At 38.9% G+C, this 23,844-nt stretch overlaps 1 protein-coding gene across 1 annotated transcript in view; it reads right to left on the reverse strand.

The window, feature by feature from the left end:
• The window catches only part of RASA1 (RAS p21 protein activator 1), a 97,804-nt gene extending 75,159 nt beyond the window's left edge, over positions 1-22,645 (reverse strand). The window contains exon 1 of the mRNA XM_004420386.3: positions 21,457-22,645. Within this exon, the coding sequence (XP_004420443.1) occupies positions 21,457-21,974 (518 nt within the window). The 5' untranslated portion in view covers positions 21,975-22,645. The remainder of the gene's footprint in view (positions 1-21,456) is intronic.
• Between the last annotated feature and the right edge of the window lie 1,199 nt (positions 22,646-23,844).

Consider the following 23,844-nt stretch of genomic DNA (forward strand, 5'->3'; position numbering starts at 1 on the left):
ATCCTATGACCCAGCAATTCTAATCCTAGGTATACAACTAACATAACTGCACATATATGTTGATCAAAAAACATTACAAGAAAATTTACAATATACTATTTGCAATAACAAAACTGGACACAACCTAAATGTCGTATCTATCAATAGCAGAAAGGATAATAAACTGTGGTATAGTCACAATGTAACACTACAAGCAATGAAATGAGTGAAATATTGCTACATGCAACAACACAGATAAATCTCATGAACAGAACAATGTTTAAGAAGTAACACAAAAGAATGCATACTATATGATGCAATTTATATAAAATTCAATTTACGTAAAATTCAAAAACCCAAAAATAATCTATGGTATAAGAAGTTAGGATTGTGTTTATCTTTGGGAGAGGTAGTAGGGGTACTAGACTGGGAGCAAGTACAAAAGGACTTCTAGAATGCTAACATTCTGTTCCTTGATTTAAAGATGGATTACATAAGTGTTATTAGTAAATATGTTAATAATGTATTAATACGTATTAACACATAGTAGTATACATAGATAATCCTATTAATACAATATCTATGTATTAATACATAGGTATTGTTAAAATTCAGTGAGATGAAAACATGATACTATATTTCACGCATGTTATACTTCAATAAAAAGCATACTTAAGAAAAAAAGTAATTCACAGTACAGAAAAACTCTTTATACCAAAACTTCAATTTTAACATTAAAGGGGAGCACGCTTCAATGTATTTTTACACACACACACACAAACAATATTAGGCAGTCAAAGTTATAGCTACATTAGACACCTTATAACAGTATAGTGTCAGACTACTGCCCTCCCCCTCACCTATTACATCATCTTGGACTCAATCTCCCTTAACCCTCAATACTGCCAAAGGTTTGCATACGTCAAGACTGTGGTAACCTTTGCAAACTTCCATTATGTTCCGCTCAATAGCCTAGGACTCAATGGTATGGTCAGTATCAGCAGCTGAGTCACTGGGTGACACAGAGCCAGGCCCTAGCCCTGTCTCATCTGTTCTGTCTTCCTACGACTAACAACTCATGACCACTGAGGTCAGAGACATGATGGGAATACATGCTTCTGCCTCTTTGGCACGTGTATTTTTATACCGCTCAGGATTTTGTCACCATTTTTCACTTTCTCTATTCATTAAGTAGTTATGTAAATTTTAATCATACCCATCATTTTTAATCTTTTTCAATAACAAAAAAACCTGACTACTTTAGTCTCTCTTCATATAAAAAGCTCTTCCATCCCCAATTATCGTAGGCATTATTCTAAAACTTATACAGTTTTAACTTCTTTAGAACAAAGCAATTAGAAGCAATTAGAAACAATTAGATGTTATCTCAAAAACAACTGCATGTGATTTTATCCAAAAATTTTCTATCATGTTTCTATTCTATTTCCATCATTAATAAGTAGGATGAGCTTCCCTGCTAGGGACACTTCCTCTCATCTCTGTAAATCTTAAAAAGTAACACTAAAATGTATATATTTATTCTTGCTTTATCATCATCTTGTCCTGCCACATATTATAGTGTGTGCAGAGAAAAAAATTACATGAAAACATAAGGTCTTAGCGCTGCTGCCTCTACATAAAGTTAACAAACCATTTACTTTGTACTTGATCCATTCACTATGTCAATATTTACACAGGTTTCCGATTTCTGTGACAAGTCACATCAGTGTTACCTGCCCCCACAAAGTAGGAATCAGATGTTCACCTTCTATAAGAACCATATATAAATCCTGTATATAAGTGCTCTACTAAAGCTTTTTTGATAAATTATAAAACATTAACATCACTGTGAATTAGAGGAGAAAAGTCACCATATTTCACAAAAGGAAAACTGAATCATGAGGCAATTAAATAAAATTTCCAATATAGTGATTCACTAAAAGCATTAAAAACAGAAACTCAGGTTTTCCAAAGCCTCAACTGTGGGTTCCTTCCTCTGTACTACTAACGCTGTAAGCACCAGGTGGATAGAAACCTAGCTACTTGCTATTACCATGTTTCTCAAAGCATGCTCTGTAAAGAATGTTCACTAAGCATGTAATTAAGCTTAGGAAAAGCAGAGTTAACAAAAAAGTTTGTTTAGTACATTAAAGACTCAGGAATCCTGTACTATGTGCATTCTAGATTTCCAAGAACACAGACTCAAATTATTTAACTGTCAAAAAAGTCACAGAATACCAATTCCTGTAACTGAACAATGCAGTGCATAATTTATAAAATGCTATGAGATGCTTAAGAAACAGTGGACACTTGCTAACTGGCTAGTAATTCCCTCTATTTGTTCAAAACTGCTTTCGTCTAAGGATAAAATCTCTCCCTTAATTCCTTAGATTTTGACTAAATATATTAACATATTGAAAAATAAAGCACAACTTGCTTTTGAATACACTGGAGTAAAAACAAGAAATCCAAGCTAAATGACTGTTTAAAAAGACACCTAAATATTTACTATTAGGAGTAAAAATATTCTCATTCAAATTACTTCTCTTGGCTATATTGAAAAAGCTGCTTACTTTGCTATCCCCTGTAGCTACCATTCTTCTGAAGGATTTAGCCTCCAAATTCCCACAAACCAAATTCTTTTTAACTTCTTTAAAACTTTTAACTTAAAACTCCTTTAAGCCACTTCCAGCTTCCAGTCAGGTGTATAAGGAACTTAGAAGTCGCTAATCCGTCCTAACAACAAGTAAAAAGCTGAAGAAACTGAAAAATCAACAATTCTTCTTAGATCTATCAGAGAAGTGAGGCCTTAGGGCAAACCGCTGCCCCCAAAATTGAGAGACAGGCAGATAAAGAGAATCATAACTTACCTGAACAGAAACCCAGCAGGAGAAATCTCCCCAGGAACCAGCACCAGAGTAGGGAAACCTGAACTATAATCAATGAATTACTAGAGGCCCACTGTGGACACTCTAGAGTTAACGACTCCAGGGTGACCCAGAGATGGGGGGGGCCCAACACTTCTGTGAGTTTTACTTTCAGGAGCTCAACCAGATCCTCACAGTAAACATCTGAGAAAAATCACCTCATGCTTCTGACAGGTGGAGGGAAAGGAACCATTTTGAAATATACCAGAGTATTCTGTTCTTCTTAACAAGGCCTGTCCCCAGGGGAAATTAATTTACCAGACCCTAACCTGCTGGGGTTTTATCAAGAGTTTAACCCACCTGAGAGAAGCGAAATACCCAACTCCAGCCAGCTCTAGCCTTCCATATGGGGAAGGGAAATGCTCAACACCAGCCCTCTACAGCCATCCTGTACCACCTAAGGGGGTAGAAAAACAACAGAAGCACTGAAGTTCAACAGTCCCAGGGAATAGGATGGCCAAAAGACTAAGTCCTAATGATAGCACTATAGAACACTTCCTTCCCTCACACCTTAGCACTACATCATTAAAGGCCTATCTACTGCAGTTACTTTTACCCAGTACACCATGTGCACCTTTCAAAAAAAAAAAATTACAAGGCATACTAAAAGGCAAAAAACAAATTAAAGAGACAGAGCAAGCATCAGAACCAGAGTCAGATGTAGTAGGAATGCTGGAATTATCAGACCAGAAATCTTTTAATGGAAAAAGTAGACAACATGAAAGAAGGATAATATAAGCAGAGAAATGCAAATTCTACAAAAGAATCAAAAAGAAATTTTATGAGATCAAAAACACTGTAACAGAAATAAAGACTGCCTTTGACTCATTAGCATGCTGGAAACAACTGAGAAAAGAATCTCTCAACATGAGAATATGAAAACAGGAAACCGAAAAGGAAAGAGAAAAAAGACTGAAAAAAACAGAACAGACTATCCAAGAACTGCAGGACAACTATAAAAGATATAATATACATGTAATGGGAATACCAGAGGAGAAGAAAAAGAGAAAGGAAGAGAAGCAATATTTAAGCAATAATAACTGAGAATATCCCCCTAACTAATGTCAGACACCAAACCACAGATCCAGGAAACTTAGAGAACACCAAGTAAGATAAATGCCAAAAGAACTACACCTAGACATATCATCTTCAAACTTCAGAAAATCAAAGATAAAGTTCTGAAAGAAGCCAGAAGGAAAAAACACCTTACCTATACAGGAGCAAAAATAAAAATTAAATCTAACTACTCCAAAGAAACCATGCAAGCAAGAAGAGAGTGTAGCGAAATATTTGGAGTGTTGAGTGAAACCACCAACCTAGAACTCTGTCCCATGCAAAATTATCCTTCAAAAGTACAGGAAAAATACAGACTTTCTCAGACAAACAAAAATTGAGGGAATCTGTTGACGGTAGATCTGCTTTGCAAGAAATGTTAAAAGTAGTTCTTGAGAGAGAAGAAAAATTATATAGGTCAAAAACTCAGATCTACATAAGGAAAGGAAGAGCATCAGAGAATGAATAAGTGAAGGTAAAATAAGTTTTACTTTTTTATTCTTAATTGACCTAACAGATGAAAAGCAACCAAATAATAGCAACAATGTATTCAATTATGTATATATTATATATACAAGCTTATGGTATAAGTGAAATGAATGACAGCAATGATACAAGGGATGGGAAGGAGAAATTAGGAATATTTTGTTACAAAATAAATGCACTATCTGTGAAGCAATATAGTATTATTTGAAAGTGGACTTATATTAGCTGTAAATGTGTACTGCAAAAACTAAAAAAAAGTAAAATAAGTATAATTGATATGCTAAGAAAGGAGAGACTATGGAATCATATAAAATGATACATTCTCCCCAGTGGCCTAGTGGTTAAGTTTAATGCGCTCCACTTCGGCAGCCTGGGTTTGGTTTCCAGGCAGGGACCTACACCGCTGTTAGCTGCCATGCTGCGCTGCCGGCCCACATACTAAAAAAAAAAATAGAAGAAGATTGGCACGGATGTTAGCTCAGGGCAAATCTTCCTCAGCAAAAAAAAAAAAAAAAAAAAAACCACAAAAGGCAGAATAAGTGTGTTAGACAAAAATAAGAACAAAGAACAAGGGCAACAAATAGAAAACAGTAATATATATGGTAGATACTAATCCAACTATATCAATAATCACTTTAAAGGTCAATGGTCTAAGGCACCAATTAAAAGACAAAGATTGTCAGAGTGGATCAAAAAATGAGACACAACTATATGTTGTCTACAAGAAACCAACTTTAAATATAAAGACACATAAAGATTAAAGATAAAGACATGGAGATCTTAAAAGTTCTCATCACAAAATTTTTGTAACTTTGTGTGGAAAAAAAGTAAAAGAGAAGAGGAAAGATATATCATGCTAACACTGATCAAACAACAAAAGCTGGAGTAGCTATAATAATTTCAGACAGAGCAGACGTTAGAGCAAGGAAAGTTATCAGGGATAAAGAGGGTCATTACATAATGATACAGGGGTCAATACCCCCAGGAAGACGTAACAATCCTTAGCATGTATAAGCCCAACCAGAGAGCGTCAAAATACGTCTGGCAAAAACTGATAGAAGTGCAAGGTGGAATACGTGAATTCACAATCATAGTTGGAGATTTTAACAATCTTCTATCAGAAATAGACAGATCCAACAGGCAGAAAATCAGCAAGGACATAGTTGAACTCAACAACACCATCAATCACCTGGATATAACTGACATCTACAGACTATTTCATCCAACAACAGCAGATAACACATTCTCCTCAAGCTCATATGGAACATTCACCAATTAAATTTAAAATAGACACCATACAATGTCTGGTCTCAGACGACAACGGAATTAAAATAGATATCAATAACAGAAAGATAGCTTGAAAATCTCAAAATACTTGGAGATTAAACAACAAAATTCTAAATAACACATGCATCAAATAAATCTCAAGGGAAATTTTAAAATATTTTGAACTAAATGAAAATGAAAATACAACTTATTAAGATTTGTGAGATGTAGCAAAAATAGTCCATAAAGAAAAATTTATAGCACTGAATGCGTAAATTAGAAAAAAAGATCTAAAATCAATAATTTAAGCATCCACCTTAGGAAACTAGAAAAAGAAGAGCAAATTAAACCCAAAGTAAGCAGAAGAAAAGAAATAATAAAAATTAGAGCAAAGCTCAGTTTTTTGAAATTGTAAACAGAAAATCAATGAAACCAGAAGGTGGTTTTTTGAAAAAAATCAATAAACTCAATAAGCCTCTAGCTAGGTTAAGAACAAAAAAGAAAACACAAATTACTATTATCAGAAATTAAAGGGCCGACCCCGTGGCTTAGCGGTTAAGTGCGCGCACTCCGCTGCTGGCGGCCCAGGTTCGGATCCCGGGCGCATCCCGGGCGCGCACCAACGCACCGCTTCTCTAGCCATGCTGAGGCCGCGTCCCACATACAGCAACTAGAAGGATGTGCAGCTATGACATACAACTATCTACTGCGGCTTTGGGGGGGGGGGAACGAAATTAAAGGGGGTCAGCTGGGTGGCATAGTGGCTAAGTTAGCATGTTCTCCTTCAGTGGCCCAGGGCCGGTCCAGATCCTGGGCACAGACCTACGCACGGATCATCAAGCCATGCTGAGGCGGCATCCCACACAGAAGAGCTAGAAAGGCATACAACTAGGATACACAACTATGCACTGGGGCTTTGGGGAAAAAAAAAATCTTTAAAAAAAAAAAAAAAGAAATTAAAGAGGGGACATCATGACGGATCTCATGGACATTTAAAATGAACACTACAAACAACTCCATGCCCACAAATTTGATAACCCATATGAAATGGACCAATTCCTTGAAAAACACAATTTGCCAAAACTCACACAAGAAAAAATAGATGATATGAATAGGCCTATAGCTATTAAAGAAATTGAATCAATAATTAATAACCCTCCAAAACAGAAAGAACCAGGCCGAGATGGGTTCACTGGTGAATTCTACCAAACATTAAAGGAAGAAATTATACCAATTCTCTACAATCTCTTCCAGAAGATAGAATTAGAGGGAATACTTCCTAAGTGATTCTATGAAGCCAGCAAAATCCTAATACCAAAACTAAAGAAATTACAAGAAAACTGCAGACCAATATTTATCATGAACATAGATGCAAAATCCTCAACAAAATATTAGCAAATCAAATCCAACGATGTATAAAAATAATTGTACACCATAATCAAGTGAGATCTATCCCAGGTATGCAAGGGTAATTGAAGATTTGAAAATCCATTAATATAATCCATCACATCAACAAGCTATGGAAAAATCACATGATCATATAAATAGATGCAGAAAAAACATTTGACAAAATATAACGCTCATTAAATGATAAGACAAAAATCTCTCAAATCTAGAAACACAAGGGAACTTCCTTAACTTAATAAAGGTCTTACAACTTTAAAGAACTTGACAAAAAAACCTACAACTGACATTACCCTCAATGGTGAGAAACTTGAAGTTTTCCCACTAAGACTGGGAACAAGGCAAGGATACCTTCTCTCACCACTCCACTTCATCATCGTACTAGAAATCTTAACTAATGTGTTAGACCAGAAAAGGAAATAAAAGACATACAGATTGGGAAGCAAAAAATAAAACTTTCTTTGCAGATGATGATTGTATATGTACAAAATTCAAAAGAATCGACAAAAAAAGTCCTGAAACTAATAATAGATTATGGCAAGGTTGCAGGATACAAGGTTAACATACAGTAGCTTTCCTATATACCAGCTATGAACTAGTGGAATGTGAAATTTAAAACACATTACCATTTTTATCAGCACCCCAAAAAATGAAAGACACAGGTATAAATCTAACAAAATATGTACAAGATCTATATGAGGAAAACTACAAAACTCTGATGAACAAAATTAAAGAAGAACTAAATAAATGGAAAGCTATTCCATGTCCATGGACATGAAGACTCAATATTTGTCAAGATATCATTTCCTTCCAATTTAATCTACATCCTAGGCAATCCTAATCAAAATCCCAGTAAATTAATTTGTGGATATTGACAAACTATAATTCTAAAGTTTATATGGAGAGGCAAAAGGCCCAGAATAGCTAACTCAATATTAAAGGAAAAGAACAAAGTCGGAGAACGGCCATTACCTGACTTCAAGATTTACTGTAAAGCCACAGTAATCAAGACAATGTGATACTGGTGAAAAAATAGACAAATAGATCAATGAAACAGAATAGAGAGCCCAGTAATAGACCCACATAAATACAGTCAACTGATCTTGGACAAAGGAACAAACGCCATACAATGATAGTCTCTGAACAAATAGTGCTGGAACAACTGGACATTCAAATGCAAAAAGATGAATCTAGACACAGATCTTACCATCCTTCGCAAAAATTAACTCAAAATGGATCACAGACCTAAATGTAAAGTGCAAAACTATCAAGCTCCTAGAAGATAATGTAGAAGAAAGCCTGGATGATCTTGGATATGGTGATGACTTTTCAGATCCAACGAAGGCATTATTCATAAAAGAAATAATAGGTAAGCTAGACTTCATTAAAATTCAAAATTTCTGCTCCGTGAAAGAGAATGTCAAGAGAATGAGAAGACCAGCCACAGACTAGGAGAAAATATTTGCAAAAGACACATCTACCAAAGGACTGACACCTATTAGAATGGCCAAAATCCAAAACACTGACACCAAGGGCTTCCCACTTAACAGGGTTGCAGGGGGAGAGTGAGCTGGGAAGAGATATATGCAGGCATTTATTTTTTGTTGTTAATAGAAAAATTGTTGTAGTTTCTTTACTAGTCACTTGTGAACTTCGTTAGAATGGACCAACAATCTTGAGTCCAGTCAACTCTTGAACTTGACTAACTTAAATTTGAGTTGCACACCCTGGAGAAATCACGTTTGCTATTGCTTCTTTATGAAGTCTCTTGGCAGCCAGCAACTTAATTCTGTCTAGCACCTTACCCTTTTGTTTCACGTGTTTTTACAGTGATCTTTTCAAAATAATTAGGGCTAGGAGGATGCATATCAAAAAGGCATTTGACTTAACAGTTAAAAGTGATGGATAATTAACAGGAATGCTATTTGAGTAAAATGGTGAATGCTTGTAGATAGGCTTAAAGGAGTGTTGTATTTTTCCAACTCCATTTTTTTTTAATTAATAAACTTTATTTTTAGAGCAACTTCAAGTTCAAGGCAAAATAGAATAGAAAGTACAGAGAATTCTTATATATCCCCTGTCCCCACACATATACAACCTCACCCACTATCAACATTCTGCAGCACAGTGGTACACTTGTTACAATCAATGAACCTACATTGACACATCATTATCACCCAAAGTCCATGGTTTACGTTAGGATCCATTCTTGGTGTCATACATTTTATGGGTTTTGACAAACGTAAAATGACATGTATCCGTCACTGTAATATCAGACAGAGTAGTTTCACTGCCCTAAAAATCCTCTGTGCTCTGCCTCTTCATCCCTCCTTCCTCCCACCCTCAACCCCTGGTGATCTTTTTACTGTCTCTATAGTTTTGCCTTTTCCAGAATGTCATATAGTTGGACTCATACAGTTATGTGGTCTTTTGAGTTTGGCTTCTTACACTTACTAATATGTGTTAAGGTTCCTGTATGTCTTTTCATTATTTGATAGCTCATCTCTTTTTAGTGCTGAAGATTATTCCATTGTCTGGATGTACCTCAGTTTATTTATCCATTCACCTACTGAAGGACATCTTGGTTGTTTCCATCTTTGTTTTGGCATTTGTGGATAAAGCTGCTATAAACATCCGTGTGCAGCTTTTTTATGGACATAAGTTTTTAATTCATTTGGGAAAATACCAAGGAGTACAATTGCTGGATTATATGGTAAGAGTATGTTTAGTTTTTAAGAAACCCCCACACTATCTTCCAAAGTGGCTGTACCATTTTGCATTGCCACCAGAAATAATGAAAGTTCCTGTTACTCCACATCAAATGGAAATTATAGAACTGAAAACCACAATAAGAAAAAAAAAAAAAAAAACCTTATTGGATGAGCTCAATGGTAGGAATTACACAGAACAGAATCAGTGAACTTGAGGACAGATCAATAGAATCTACCCAGTCTGAACAAAAGAGAGAAAAATGACTGAAAAGAAACTAACAATCTCAAAGACCTATGGGACAGACAATAACAAAAGATCTAACTAAGTCCCTATCATTGGAGTTCTGTGCAGAGAAGAGAAAGAGGGTGGAGTTGAAAGAGTATTCAAAAAAAGAACGGCTGAAAACTTCCCAATTTAGAGAAAGACATGAACCTACAGATTCAAGTGAGCGAACCACAGAAAGGTACACCCACAGAAATTACACCTTGACATATCATCATTACACGTCTGAAAACAAAGACAAAGAAAAAATCTTGAAAGCAAGCACAAAAAAAGGATGCATTATGTATAGGGGAAGACCAATTCAAATGACAGCACATTTCTCATCTGAAACCATGAAGTTCAGGGAAAAAGTAACAAAAAATTTTTCAAGTGCTGAAAGAAAGGAACTGTCAACCATAAACTCTGACAAATGTCTGACAAAATTATCTTTGAGGAATAAGGGGAAAGTAAAGACCTAAGGAGGAAAAAGAAAACTAAAAGAACTTATCATTAGCAGACACGTCCTTCAAGAATGGCTAAGAAAGTTCTTCAAATGACAGAAGAAGGAATCTTGGAACATCAGGGAAGAAGAAAGAACAATGGGAAAAGCAAAAATATGGGTGAAAACAACAGATAGACTCAACAGACTACCCTTCTACTCAAAGAGGTTTTAAAATCACAGTTGATGGATGAAATAAAAATTACACAGGCCAAAAACAACAGGCAAGTTGGAGTTTATCAAAATTAAAAACCTCTGACACTATCAACAGAGTGAAAAGGCCACCCATAGAATGGGAGAAAATATTTGCAAACCATTTATCTGAAAAGGGATTGATACCTAGAATATACATAGAACTCCTAAAACTCAACAAAAGAACAAACAACCTGATTAAAAAATAGGCAAAGGACTTGAATAGACATTTCTCCCAAGAAGATATACAAATGGCCAATAAACACATGAAAAGATGCTCAACACCACTATTCATTAGGGAAATGCAAGTCAAAACGACAATGTAATACCATTTCACACCCATTAGGATAGTTATTATAAAAAAATAATAATAATAACAAGTGGCAGTAAGGATGTGGAGCAACTGGAACCCTCATGCATTGCTAATGGAAATGTAAAATGGTGCAGCCGCTACCAAAAACGATATGGCAATTCCTCAAAAACTTAAACACAGAATTACGATGTGATCCAGAAATTCCACTTCTAGGTATATTTCCAAAATGAAAGTAGTGACTTGAAAAGATATTTGTACACCATGTTCAAGCAGCACTACTCAAAATAGGCAAAAGGTGGAAGAAACCTGTGTCCATCAATGGATAAATGGATAAAAATAACATGGGATAAGGCTAGAATAGTATTCAGCCTTAAAAAGAAAATTCCAATAAATGCTACAACACAGATGAGCCTTGAAGACATTATGCTAAGTAAAATAAATCAGTCACAAAAGACAGATATTGTATGACTCCACTTACAGGAGGTACCTAGAGTAGTCAAATTCAGAGACAGAAAGTAAAATGACGGTTGCCACAGGCTGTGGGAGAGGGGAATGGGGAGTTACTGTTTAATGGGTACATAGTTTCAGTTGAGGAAGATGGAAAAGTTCTGGAGATGGATGGTGGTAATACACAACAGCAATGTGAATGTACTTTACGCCACAGAACTATACACTTAAAAATGGTTAAAATGGTAAATTTTATGTCAGGAATATTTTACCAAAATAAAAATATATATATATTAACACCATCCAACGAGCTGCTCAATGTGTGTAGAAGAAATAGTCAAGACAATGATATTTACAAAGTGGGATGGCAAAGGGATCTAAATGGAAGAATAGTTTCCAGACTTCACTCAAACTGATAAAATGTTTACACCAATAGACTGTGGTAATTTACATATGTATATTTTAATACTCAGGACAACCACTAAGAAAACTCTACAAAATGATAAATTTAAAAAACATTATGAACAAATTACGATGAAATCCTAACAAATGTTCAAGTAACCCACAGGAAAGCAAAAAAAGAGAAACAGAAATGAGAAACAGAGAGAACAGGAGACAAAAAGTAAAATGACAGACTTAAGTACTAACATATCAATAATTACTGTAAATGTAAATAGTTAAAATACAGTAGTACTCCCTTATCCATGGTTTCACTTTCTGTGGTTTCAGCTACCCATGGTCAATCTCAGTCCAAAAATATTAAAAGGAAACTTCCAGAAATAAACAATTCATAAGTTTTAAATTGCACGCAGCTCTGAGTAGTGTGATGAAATCTTGTGCTGTCTGCTCCATTCCACTCGGGACATGAATCATCCCTTTGTCCAGCATACCCACGCTGTACACGCTACACGCCTGTTACTCACTCAGTAGCCATCTCGATTATCAGATCAATTGTCACAATATCACGGTGCTTGAGTTCAAGTAACCATCAACATCGCCTGCTCCTGACATCCAACCATTGACATTGTCATGGCTTGATGATCCTCCTTCTGATGCATGAAGGTCAACAGTAGCCCAACACTACATCACATCATACGATCATATAAATTAACCCAGAAAAAGCATTTGACAAAATCCAGCACCCATTCAGGATAAAAACTCTCAGAAAACTAGGAAGAGAGGTGATCTACCTCAACTTGATAAAAAGTATCTATCAACCCCCCCCCCCCACTAAAGAGCCTCCAGTTAACATCATACTTAATGCTAAATGCTTTCCACTTAAGACAAGGAACAAAGCAAGGATGTCTGCTCTCATCACTCTCATTCAATATAGCATTAGCCGCGGCAATAAAACAAGAAAAAGAGGGGCCCAGCCCCTTGGCTTAGCCATTAAGTGCAGGCGCTCTGCTACTGATGGCCCCGGTTTGGATCCCGGGCGCGCAGTGACACACTGTTTGTCCGGCCATGCTGAGGCAGCATCCCACATACAGAAACTAGCAGGATGTGCAATGATGACATACAACTATCTACTGGGGCTTTGGGGAGAAAAAGGGAAAAAAAAAAGGAGGAGGATTGGCAATAGATGTTAGCTCAGGGCCGGTCTTCCTCAGCAAAAAGAAGATTGGCATGGATGTTAGCTCAGGGATGATCTTCCTCACAAAAAGATAAATAAATTAAAAGGTGGATTAATTTTTTTAAAAAAAGACAAGAAAAAGAAATAAAAGGCACACAGATTGGAAATAAAGAAGTAAAAACTGTCTCTATTTGCAGTTGACATGATTATCTACGTAGAAAATCTCAAGGAATCTGTAAAAAGCCTCTTAGAACTAAAAGGTAAGTTTAGCAAGGTCGCAGGATAGAAGACCAACATAAAACACAAATCACATTTCTATATACTAACAATGAACATGTGGAAACTGAAATTGCAAACGTACTAACATTTACAAATTTGTTCCAAAGAAAACAAAAAATTAAGTATAAACTTAACAACAGGTGTGCAGAACTGACATACCAAAAATTACAAAATGTTGATTAAAGAAATCAAAGAAGACCTAAATAAATGAAGACATATACTATGTCAATATGGTAAAGATGTCAATTCTCCCCAAACTGATCTACAGGTTTAATGCAATTCCTATGAAAATCTCAGAAGTTTTTGTAGACATGGACAAGCTTGTTCTAAAATCTGTACGTAAAGACACAAGCCTCAGAATAGCTAAAACCATATTGAAAAGTGAGACAAATCACTCTACCCAATATTAAGGCTTACTATATGGCTACAGTAATCAAGAGTGTGACATTAGCAGATAGAGACATACAGATCAATGAAACACAATACAAAATGCAGAAGTAAACCCATACATATATGTCCAATTGATTTTTGACGAAAGTGCAAAAGCCATTCAATGGAAGGATATCTGCCTTTTCAACAAATGATGCTGAAGCAATCAAATATCCATAGGAAAAATATGAACCTCAATCTAAACTTCATATCTTTTATTAAAATGAAATCAAAAATAGATCATGGACTTAACTATAAAACATAAAACTTATTATAAAACTTTTAGAGAAAATTAGGAGAAAATCTTCGAGACCTAGGCTAGACAAAGAGTTCTTAGACTTGCCTCCAAAAGCACAACCTACGAAAGGAAACATTAATAAATTACGCCTCATCAAAATTAAAAACTTTTGGTCTGGGCCGGCCCCGTGGCTTAGCGGTTAAGTGCGCGCGCTCCGCTGCTGGCAGCCTGGGTTCGGATCCCGGGCGCGCCCTGATGCACCGCTTCTCCAGCTTCTCCAGCCATGCTGAGGCCGCGTCCCACACACAGCAACTAGAAGGATGTGCAACTATGACATACAACTATCTACTGGGGCTTTGGGGAAAAAATAAAAAGGAGGATTGGCAATAGATCTTAGCTCAGAGCCAGTCTTCCTCAGCAAAAAAAAAGAGGAGGATTAGCATGGATGTTAGCTCAGGGCTGATCTTCCTCACAAAAAAAACAAAAAAAAACTTTTGCTCTGCAAAAGACCATTAAGAGGAGAAAAAGACAAGCTATAGAATGTGTATTTAATCTGCTCCAAAATCATCCAAAGCCATTTTTAAAGATGCAGGGTTACCCAGTGTATCAGTCACCTGAGGCTACTATAACAATATACCACAGACTGGATGGCTTAAACAACACAAATTTATTTTCTCACAGTTCTGGAGGCTGAGTCCAAGATTAAGGTGCTAGCAGAGTTGGTTTCTAGTAAGGCCTCTCCTCATGGCTTGCAGATGGCAGCCTTCTCACTGTGTCCTCACATGGCCTTTCCTCTGTGCACATGTACTCCTGGTGTCTCTCTCTTCTTTTTTTTTTTAAATGTAAATAGCAAAATGAAATTCACTTTATTTATTTTTTTGTGAGGAAGATCAGCCCTGAGCTAACATCCACACTAATCCTCCTCTTTTTGCTGAGGAAGACCGGCTCTGAGCTAACATCTATTGCCAATCCTCCTCCTTTTTTGTTTTTCCCCAAAGCCCCAGTAGATAGTTGTATGTCACAGCTGCACATCCTTCTAGTTGCTGTATGTGGGATGTGGCCTCAGCATGGCCGGAGAAGCGGTGCGTCGGTGTGCTCCTGGGATCCGAACCCAGGCTGCCAGTAGCAGAGCGCGTGCACTTACCGCTAAGCCACGGAGTCGGCCCTGTCTCTCTCTTCTTATAACACCAGTTCCTACTGGCTTATGGACCAACCCTTATGACCTCATTTAACCTTAACTACCTCCTTAAAGTTCCTATCTCCATATACAGCCACATTAGGGGTTAGGGCTTCAACCTATGAATTTCGGGAGGACACAATTCAGTCCATAACATCCAGAGACCAGCCAGCCCTGAAGTATATTAAGATTTGTATGGGTACACATACATACGTGTGTATTCTATGTACTAGAAAGGGGACAAGGCAAAGGAAAAAGTAAAGTATTTGCATTAGAATTCCAGTTCTATCATTCAGTTTTCTCAACAATAAAAATGTAGATAATATCTATTCTACTGTATAGTTGTGAGAATTAAATGAGATAATCTATGCAAAGTGCCCAGCATATGGTAAATGATTAGTCAATACTGGGCATCTGTCTTTCCATCCCCTCCCCCCAAAAATTAATTATAAATATTACTCAAATCTAAACATACCTGACAAATTATGGAACTGGATTCTGTCCCAGTTCTACCACCACACAGCTATGTGACTTTAAGCAAGCACTCTACCTGAGTCTGCTTCTGCACCTGAGCAATGAGAGTTTCCTCTATCACTAAAATACTACGTACTATACATAGCACTCTTATGAGTATAATATCAAACATCAATGCTACAAAAGTTAATCAAACTTTCTATAAAACTTCAGTAAAAGAGGATTATGGCATGAAATTTCAATCATTCTTTCATATACTTTCATTCTTTCAACTCTTCCACAAGTATCCTCTAATTTGAAAAACATATCTATACAACGTGTCTATAATTTAATTTTATCATCTTATTTCTCTATCATTTAATGCCTCATCTTCCAACTGGATTGTATATGCTTTTATATTTCTTTTTGTCCCCCATAATGTTCATTGTTTTACTCATTAATCACTGAAACACCTAAAATTATACTCCAAATCCTGTTGAGATATGATTAGACACATGAAGAAGTTATCAGTAAACTGTATCTGATAACAACTACTTTTAACTTAGCCCACAACTGAAATGTACTGCAGATAATTTCAAGATAACACACCGATCATACATACACTTGCATATTCAAACAATGAGCCATAACCAACATCTATACTCAATATCTTTGGTTTAAAATTAAGATAATGGTGGTCAGAAGCAAAATCTATTGTGGGGATATTTGTATCATTTAATAAAAGACAATTTACCAAGTTGAGCCTAAGGAAAGAACTCGTAAGTACTTGCCCTTTCTCCCACCTTCTCCCTCACCACTAGTATTCTAGTATTATCTGATATTACATGTAAATGAATAACACATACAGTAGGCTATACTTTGGTACCCCCAAGAAATCTCACCTCCCAGTATCGATGCCTTTGTATAGTCCCTTCCCATATTAAATCTGGACTGAGTCATGTGATTAGCACTGGCCAGTGGAACATTAACAAACATGAAGAACACAGCGGCTTGATGAGTGTTGGCACAGCGAGGCTTGTCCTCTTGGATAGCTCCCTCCTGGAACCCAGCTGCCCATGCTGTGAAGAAGCTCAAGGTAATGATGTGGAGAGGCTACTGGGAGGAGGGGAGAGACAGGGAGAGGAAGGCAGGGAGAGGGAGGGAGGGGGAGAGATGCCTAGCTAGCCACCAGCTGTTCCAGCCATCCCAGCTGATGTACCAGACTTAAGAAGCCACCTGGGACATTATGGCCAACAGATGACACAAGGAGCAGTCTCCATCAGACCCTGCCCAAATTTTAGAATCAAGAGCAAATAAATGTTGTTTTAGCAACTAAGTTTTGGAGTGAAGCAATACTAACTAAAACAACACATGTAAACCAATTAGAACGTTCCTGCTACATAGTAAGCAACCAAGGAATGTCAGCAATAATAATTGTTATTAATGATCATTATAAGTGCCCCCCCCCCGCCCCCACCAAGGTACTGTTTTGGGTATTTGAGGTGCTCTTAAAGGCATTCTCTCATTCTCCTAATGGCCAGTAAAGAGATAGGAGCAAAGCAAGGCCTACTCTTCATTTTCCCTTTCTTCTTCCTAATTTAGCTGTCCTTTTTCTTTTTGTCTCTGTCAATAATGTTTGCCTGGTTTCCCCAGAGTGGCTAATGAATGATCCAGACCAAGTCTAGCTTGTGGCTGTGCTCTGCATTTTCAGTAACTACAGGCACCCCCTTCAACCTCCCTCCAGACCACAGGTAAACAATTAAGAGTTCAGTAGGACAGATACCACCAAGGGTCAAGTTTATATTTATTTAACTCATAATTCTTTTTCATCTGACAGAATCATTAGGCAAAGGGCATAAGAACCAATAACTTCTTGTTCAGAAAATAAATTAAACAGCAGGAAAAACATACCTGCTACTTTTCCTCAAAGACTTTATTGATCCTAACTATAAAAATTTCTTATTCTTTTAACCTCCATGACCCTTTGCACATACTTCACGTATGATATTTATCTTAAGCTAGCGTGAATCACAGTAATCGGTTTACTTAACTTCCTACTAGATCTAAAATTCCCCCAGAAGAAAGACTCATTGAGAAATGTGGCATCTTACTCATTGTTATATCCCTTAAATTAAACACCTACTACACTGCCCTACTACTCATACAAATACAGTGAAAATATCTGAGCCCTGGTCAGCAACCACTCTGTCCATAGGTAATCTTTGCAATTCTCACCCCCATTTTTTAGAAATAATGACTCATCCATAGTTACAATGCAATCACTGACAAAGTTAACAAATGGTACATGTCCTAACATTATCCTTTAACAATTATTTGACTTAATTAAGAATGATTTTATTTTGTAGAGACAGTAGATGATTTTTAAGGAAAAGAAAGGTATTATTTACAGTTCTTATTTCTTTTTCCTTCAAGTTTCAGGTTTGAGGGTATATTAGGTCCAGGGTAAGATAGATCTAGGCCAGATACCAGGCAAATAATATCAAAGGCAAAGCAGGCCTGGTGGAGACTTACTGGAGAGCTCAGAACTCATCTAACAGGGGCAGCCACTACTCAGCTCTAGCAAGCTACTCTCAAGCAGAAACAGCAACCAGGTAGAGCTAAGTCCTGTGATTTCTCAAGCAATGCTAGAAATCGAAACTTCTTAAATGTGAAGTCTCCCTATTTTTAAACGGTGGTAACTAATCACTAAATGTTCCAAATACACTCAGAGCAAGCAATATTCATCTCTGGGTTGCATTCAGCCCAAGGACCTCCTGCAGGCTCACAGTTTAAAATCTCTTTATATAAGTGAAGGTGGACTAAGGGAACAATACTCCTGTACTATCATCCATCACCTCTAGGAAGAGAAAAATAACGAGGACCATGAAAAGCAGCTCCATAAAATTACAGGGAGTACCAGCGACAAACTTCTTTAACCTTTCTCTCTCTTGAAAAAGAAATTTGTTAGCAGTTTTAGATGACGAACCTTTTGTAGCATAAAAATATATGGGGATAATTTTAATTTTTTCCTCAAAACTTGCAAAAAGGAAAATATTCAAATAAATGTAATAGTTAAAATTATACAAACTTTTCCAGCCTTAAGTAATCTGATGAAAATGCTCAGTAATAAACACAAGACTAATGATTCACCATGCACACACAAAAAAACAAGGTACAAAATACTAATAGCCTTAATATATTGGCACTCGTCTATCTACATACTGTCACTTGACTCTCTTGTGAGCAACACACCACACTAGCTGGATACAAGGTGGAACCCTAGTCTAACACACCACTGTGGACTCAATCTTGGGACCCCAACTTCCTTAATACCATGCTATCAATAACTACAGTGAACAGTAACTAGTCAAATATTAATTTAGTCCAAAAACATTTCTTCAATACTTTTATGGGAAATTTGACATTATTTAACCAAGTCACTAAGGCTTTTTTCTCCTTTCATTGAAAATAGGAATTTATAGAAAACACTTGAATTTCATCTCTGAACCTGCTTAATCTGCTAGAAGCTTTTATGAAGTAAAAATAAAATTTTAATATAATTAATTATGGCAGACAGGCCTTTGGAGTTCAAAACATTCTCTAAAATAGCTATTAGGAAAAGAGTCCCTATACCAATAGAATTAGTAGGCAATTTAATGACAATAAAATTATATTCTTGTTATTTGGGGAGACTATTTACTGAACACTTACTATGTGCCAGGCACTGTGCTGAATATGTTCAAGGTTTTCATTAAACTTTAAAAACGACCATATGAGGGAGGTACCATTATTATCCCCATTTTACAGATGGGGAAACTGACCTTTCCAAGATCACACAGCTAGTAAGTGGCAGAGTCAGGATTCCAACCCAAATCTTGTCTAACTTCAGAATTTGCACGCTTAACCACTACACTGTATTGCCTCCAGTGACTCTGGGTTGATATCTAAGATAAAGAAAAGAGGGAAATTTGTACTTCTCAGTGGCAAATTTAAAAAACATACTAGAAATGGAGGATACTTTTTAGAACATGAACAATTCTCATATACAGTCATACAAATATTATTTTTATTCCCAAATACATATACGTGATAATGATGAAAATCTTACACAATGGACTTCTCACAAACACAATTTGTCCTATGTACCCATTCATGTTTATTATTAAAAATTTAATGGGAATGCTCTGTATTTTCTGCTCAATTTTGCCGTGAACCTAGAATTGCTCTACAAAATAAATTTGACTTAAAAAAATTTAGAACTACAATATACTAAATATGCCTAATTCAATTCAGTTAGGAACTGGAATAAGACTATATTCTTTGAGTATGAAAAGTTGCACTTTATTATAACCACAGTGCTGAGCATATAGTGGGCACTTAATATTTAAATCTGACTTTTTCAAAATGGCTTGAAGGTGAAACAGTGCTGGAAACTGGAATTTTTAACACTCTCAGAACACCTTTAGAAAAGTCTGCAATACATAGACATAACATGATAAGTTGGAGCAAAATTAGACAAAAAAATTTAACTCATATTGAGCACTATAAAAGGAATACAACACCCCCATACTATGGCTGACATAAATAAGACTAACTTTAATTTTCCACCTTAAGTATCAGAAGATGTAGCCTTAAGTGAAAAATGGATTACTACAGAATCTTTTCCTAAGTCATTTTTTAAGTCCTTTCTAAATCCTCCAAAGATGCTTATCCAAAAAAAAAACCTTTCAATGGTCCAGAGTGACTGTCAACATATAAACCAAATCTTTTTTCCTCTGATACTCATCAAAAGTTGTCGAAATTCTAAAGGTCAATTAAGACAGATCTGAGTGATCTATAAAACAAGTTTTGTCTACTATTACCACTTCCCATCAACATTTTCCTCTCCTCAAGGTCCACCTTTATAAATGCATCCATAAGTTAACCTAGGTAGAGAACAAGTAAGGGGGAGGTGCTAACTTTATATAGACAAGTCATTTGTCCTATATATTCTGCAGTAGACTGTCAAAATTAATTCTCAAATAAAATATTGTATCGGCCACCAAGAAAAAGTGTTGAAGGGAAGTACACTATTAATTTGTTTTACTTCAATGTTGTACTTACAAAGTCACAACTATAAAAGAACTACACTAATATTAATAAATGGGAATTCTATGGCACAAGTTACGGACATTGCTGGAGTATGGGCCCTTAATCACACCTGTAATTCACGGAACTCCTTTCCTTCCTCGCTGACCCACGTTTTCATAAGTGATCCAAAGACTTTTCTGCACCTCTAGGTTTTCACTAAGCAGAAGGTGGGATTTGCAGTGCAACAAAAGCAAAGCATTCTGACCAATGCATGTTTCAAATGATATCAGTACAATACTGATTCAAATACTCGTATTCAAAGCTTCTCACTCATCATCTAGCTTCAATCGGGAACACACACAAGTTAATACAGACTATGACTGCCTCGGCGGCTGCAAGCTCTGCTGAATCCCAGGCCGCCAGCTCAATTTGGAAGGGGCAGAACCATATCCGGTTCTCACTGGATACACATTTTCCCATCTTAAAAACTTTACATCTTCCCAGAGGAGCAATAAATAGACAAAGACGCCAGGGAGTATGCCTGTAGGGAAGATGAGAGATCATATTAAATCCCTACGCATGGAACCTGAAGCTTCCAAACTTCTCAGAACAAATCACAGCAGAAAGAACGAGGTACGTTTTCCCACTTCCTTCCAGGAGCCAGCTTCCCCAGTCCCAGAACAGTGGTCTTGACTTACTGGTTAGTTGGAGGAGCGGTCAGCGGGATGGCCACCTCTTCCTCCTCGTATTCTGGTCCATCCAGAGAGTCACCTTCGTCCACTGTTCCCAGGCCGGCGCCCAAAGTGGGCAGCTGAGGAGGCGGCGGCAGAGGAGGGAATCCGCCGCCCGCCCCGAAGGGCTCGGCAGGCAACGAAGTGGTCCCCTTGGTGGGAGCCATCTCCCCGCCAGGTCCGGCGGCGGCAGCACCAGCCACGCCAGCAGCAGCACCTCCCCCTGACAGTCCGGCTCCCCCCAGCGCCCCCGCCACGGACACGGCCCCTAGGAACCCTGACCCCGCAGCGGCTCCGCCACCCAGAGTCCCGGCCACTGCGGCCTCCGCCAGCCCAGGATACGAGGCGGCTGCCACAGGCAGGGCCGCGGGGATCTTCACCCGACACACTGCCGGATAGGCACTGGAGCCCGCGGCCGCGCCGCCTCCTGCGGCCCCGGCGGTCACCGGGCCGCCCTCCTCACTGCCGGCCTCGGCCGCCATCATGTTGAAGCCCGCTCGACTCTGCCCTCCCCTGCCCGCCCGGGAGCCCCGAGGGCCACCAGGCCCGGGCTCCGAGCCGCCCCACCCAGGCGCGTCCCCCCGTCAGCTCCCCAGGCGGAGGAAACAACAACAAAAGGAGACTCTGCCCGCCGCCGCGCCCCCTCCTCGGGCCACAGCCCAGGCTCCGGAGCTGCCCGGGTTACGGGAAGCGAAGTGGGCAAAAAACCCAACGCCTGCACAAACGCCGCCCAAACCTTCACCTTACACACCCACACTCACGCACACACACATGCACAGAAGCGAAAAACTTCCTGGCTGCCCTAAAGAGGAAGGGAAGCGCAGGGGAAGCGGCTGGGGCGGCTGCCGCTCCTTCAGCCACCGCCGCCGCCGCCGCCACCGCTTCTTCACCACCCCAGTTCCGGCCACCCCCACCGCAGCCACCGCCGGTGCCGCTGCTGGGGCTGGGGCCACTGCAGCCGCTTCATCCTCCACCGGGCTAGAGATGGGAGGGGTGGGGAGAAAAGAGGAAGGGGGGCGGGGTACTGGGGAAACCGACTGAACTGCTCCCAACCTGGAGCACTCAGTGAAATCGACCAGAGAGAAAGGAAGGCGGGGCACAGGAGGAGGAGCGGAGGGAAGGAAGGGCGGGGGAGGAGGGAGACGGCGCTTCTGCGCAGGCGCGTTCCCGGCGCGGGGGTGGGGGGGCTGGGCCTGGAGGGAGGAAAAGGAAGAGTCGGGAGGGACGGAAGCGGCGGGGACGCGCGGGGAGCGGACGCGCCGGCTGTCCCGCTCCGGTTCTGGCGCGTGGCGGCGCGGGCGCTCCTCCCGTCGGTGTCGCCGGCGGCGCGCGCCTGTCTCCCTGGGCTTTGTTCGGTGGGCCGGTGGGGCGGGGCAGGGGAGGAGTGAGTACCTGAGCACGCGGCCGCCCGGCGCGGTGAAGACGGGAGGGACAGGGAGCCGGTGAGAGGACGAAATGGGGAAGGGGAAAGGAAGATGCCGCGAAGCCAGTGCCCCACTTCCTGGCCCGTAGAAAACACACCCTTGGCCGGCGGCGCAGAAACCAGACGCCCAAGGCCCCGGGGGAAGGTGGATATTGCTTCGAAGGTCCAGGCAGTACTATTAATGTTTTCATTTTCGTTGCCTAATATAAATCAGTATACCACTATTACAAACTAAAAAATAAAATGAAATAAAAAACTAGGTTCTGAAACTCAAGAGAGGAAAACGAAATGGATAAAGGGGTCCATATGAGGAGGGCTAAGAATTTTGGTGGAAATAGTGGTTGTGAAGCCAGATTTCTATACACGTTTTGTTTTCTTTACCAACCATCCGTATTCTCCCTCCCCCCCCACCCCCGCGCTCGCGCTCGCTCTCTCGCTCGCTCTCTCGCTCTCTCACACACACACGCACACACACACACACACACTTACCTGTGCCATAGCAAGTCTGTTGAGTACCATTGCAAGTCGGTTGAGTATTAATGAGGTGTGGAAGAAGAGGGATGCCAGAGACATCACTAATCAACGCACTTTTGTCCTCGTTTGTATGCAAAAGACGGCAGGGCATGCTTCGCGATGCACACGTGAACGCACAGAGCACCTTCAACAAGGCAAATGTCAAGAGGGTCCCCAAGTGCCGGTTACAATTAAGTATAGTTTCAAAAATTAGCAATAAACTGAAATCTCACCCTTAATATAGCCAAAGAGATGAGTTTTGTTTTGTCTTCTATAATAAAATACATGCATTCATGTACGTGGGGGAATCATTCCCATTGTTTGAAATTACAGTACCAGTAATTTGCCCTTTTGGATTCATATATTGTTCTTATCTTTTAAATTCTCCCAGGAGGAATGCCACATTAAATACCATAAAA

Source organism: Ceratotherium simum, chromosome 4 (assembly GCF_057802395.1).
Source record: "Ceratotherium simum simum isolate JZ-2026a chromosome 4, ASM5780239v1, whole genome shotgun sequence".
Classification (NCBI taxonomy): domain Eukaryota; kingdom Metazoa; phylum Chordata; class Mammalia; order Perissodactyla; family Rhinocerotidae; genus Ceratotherium; species Ceratotherium simum.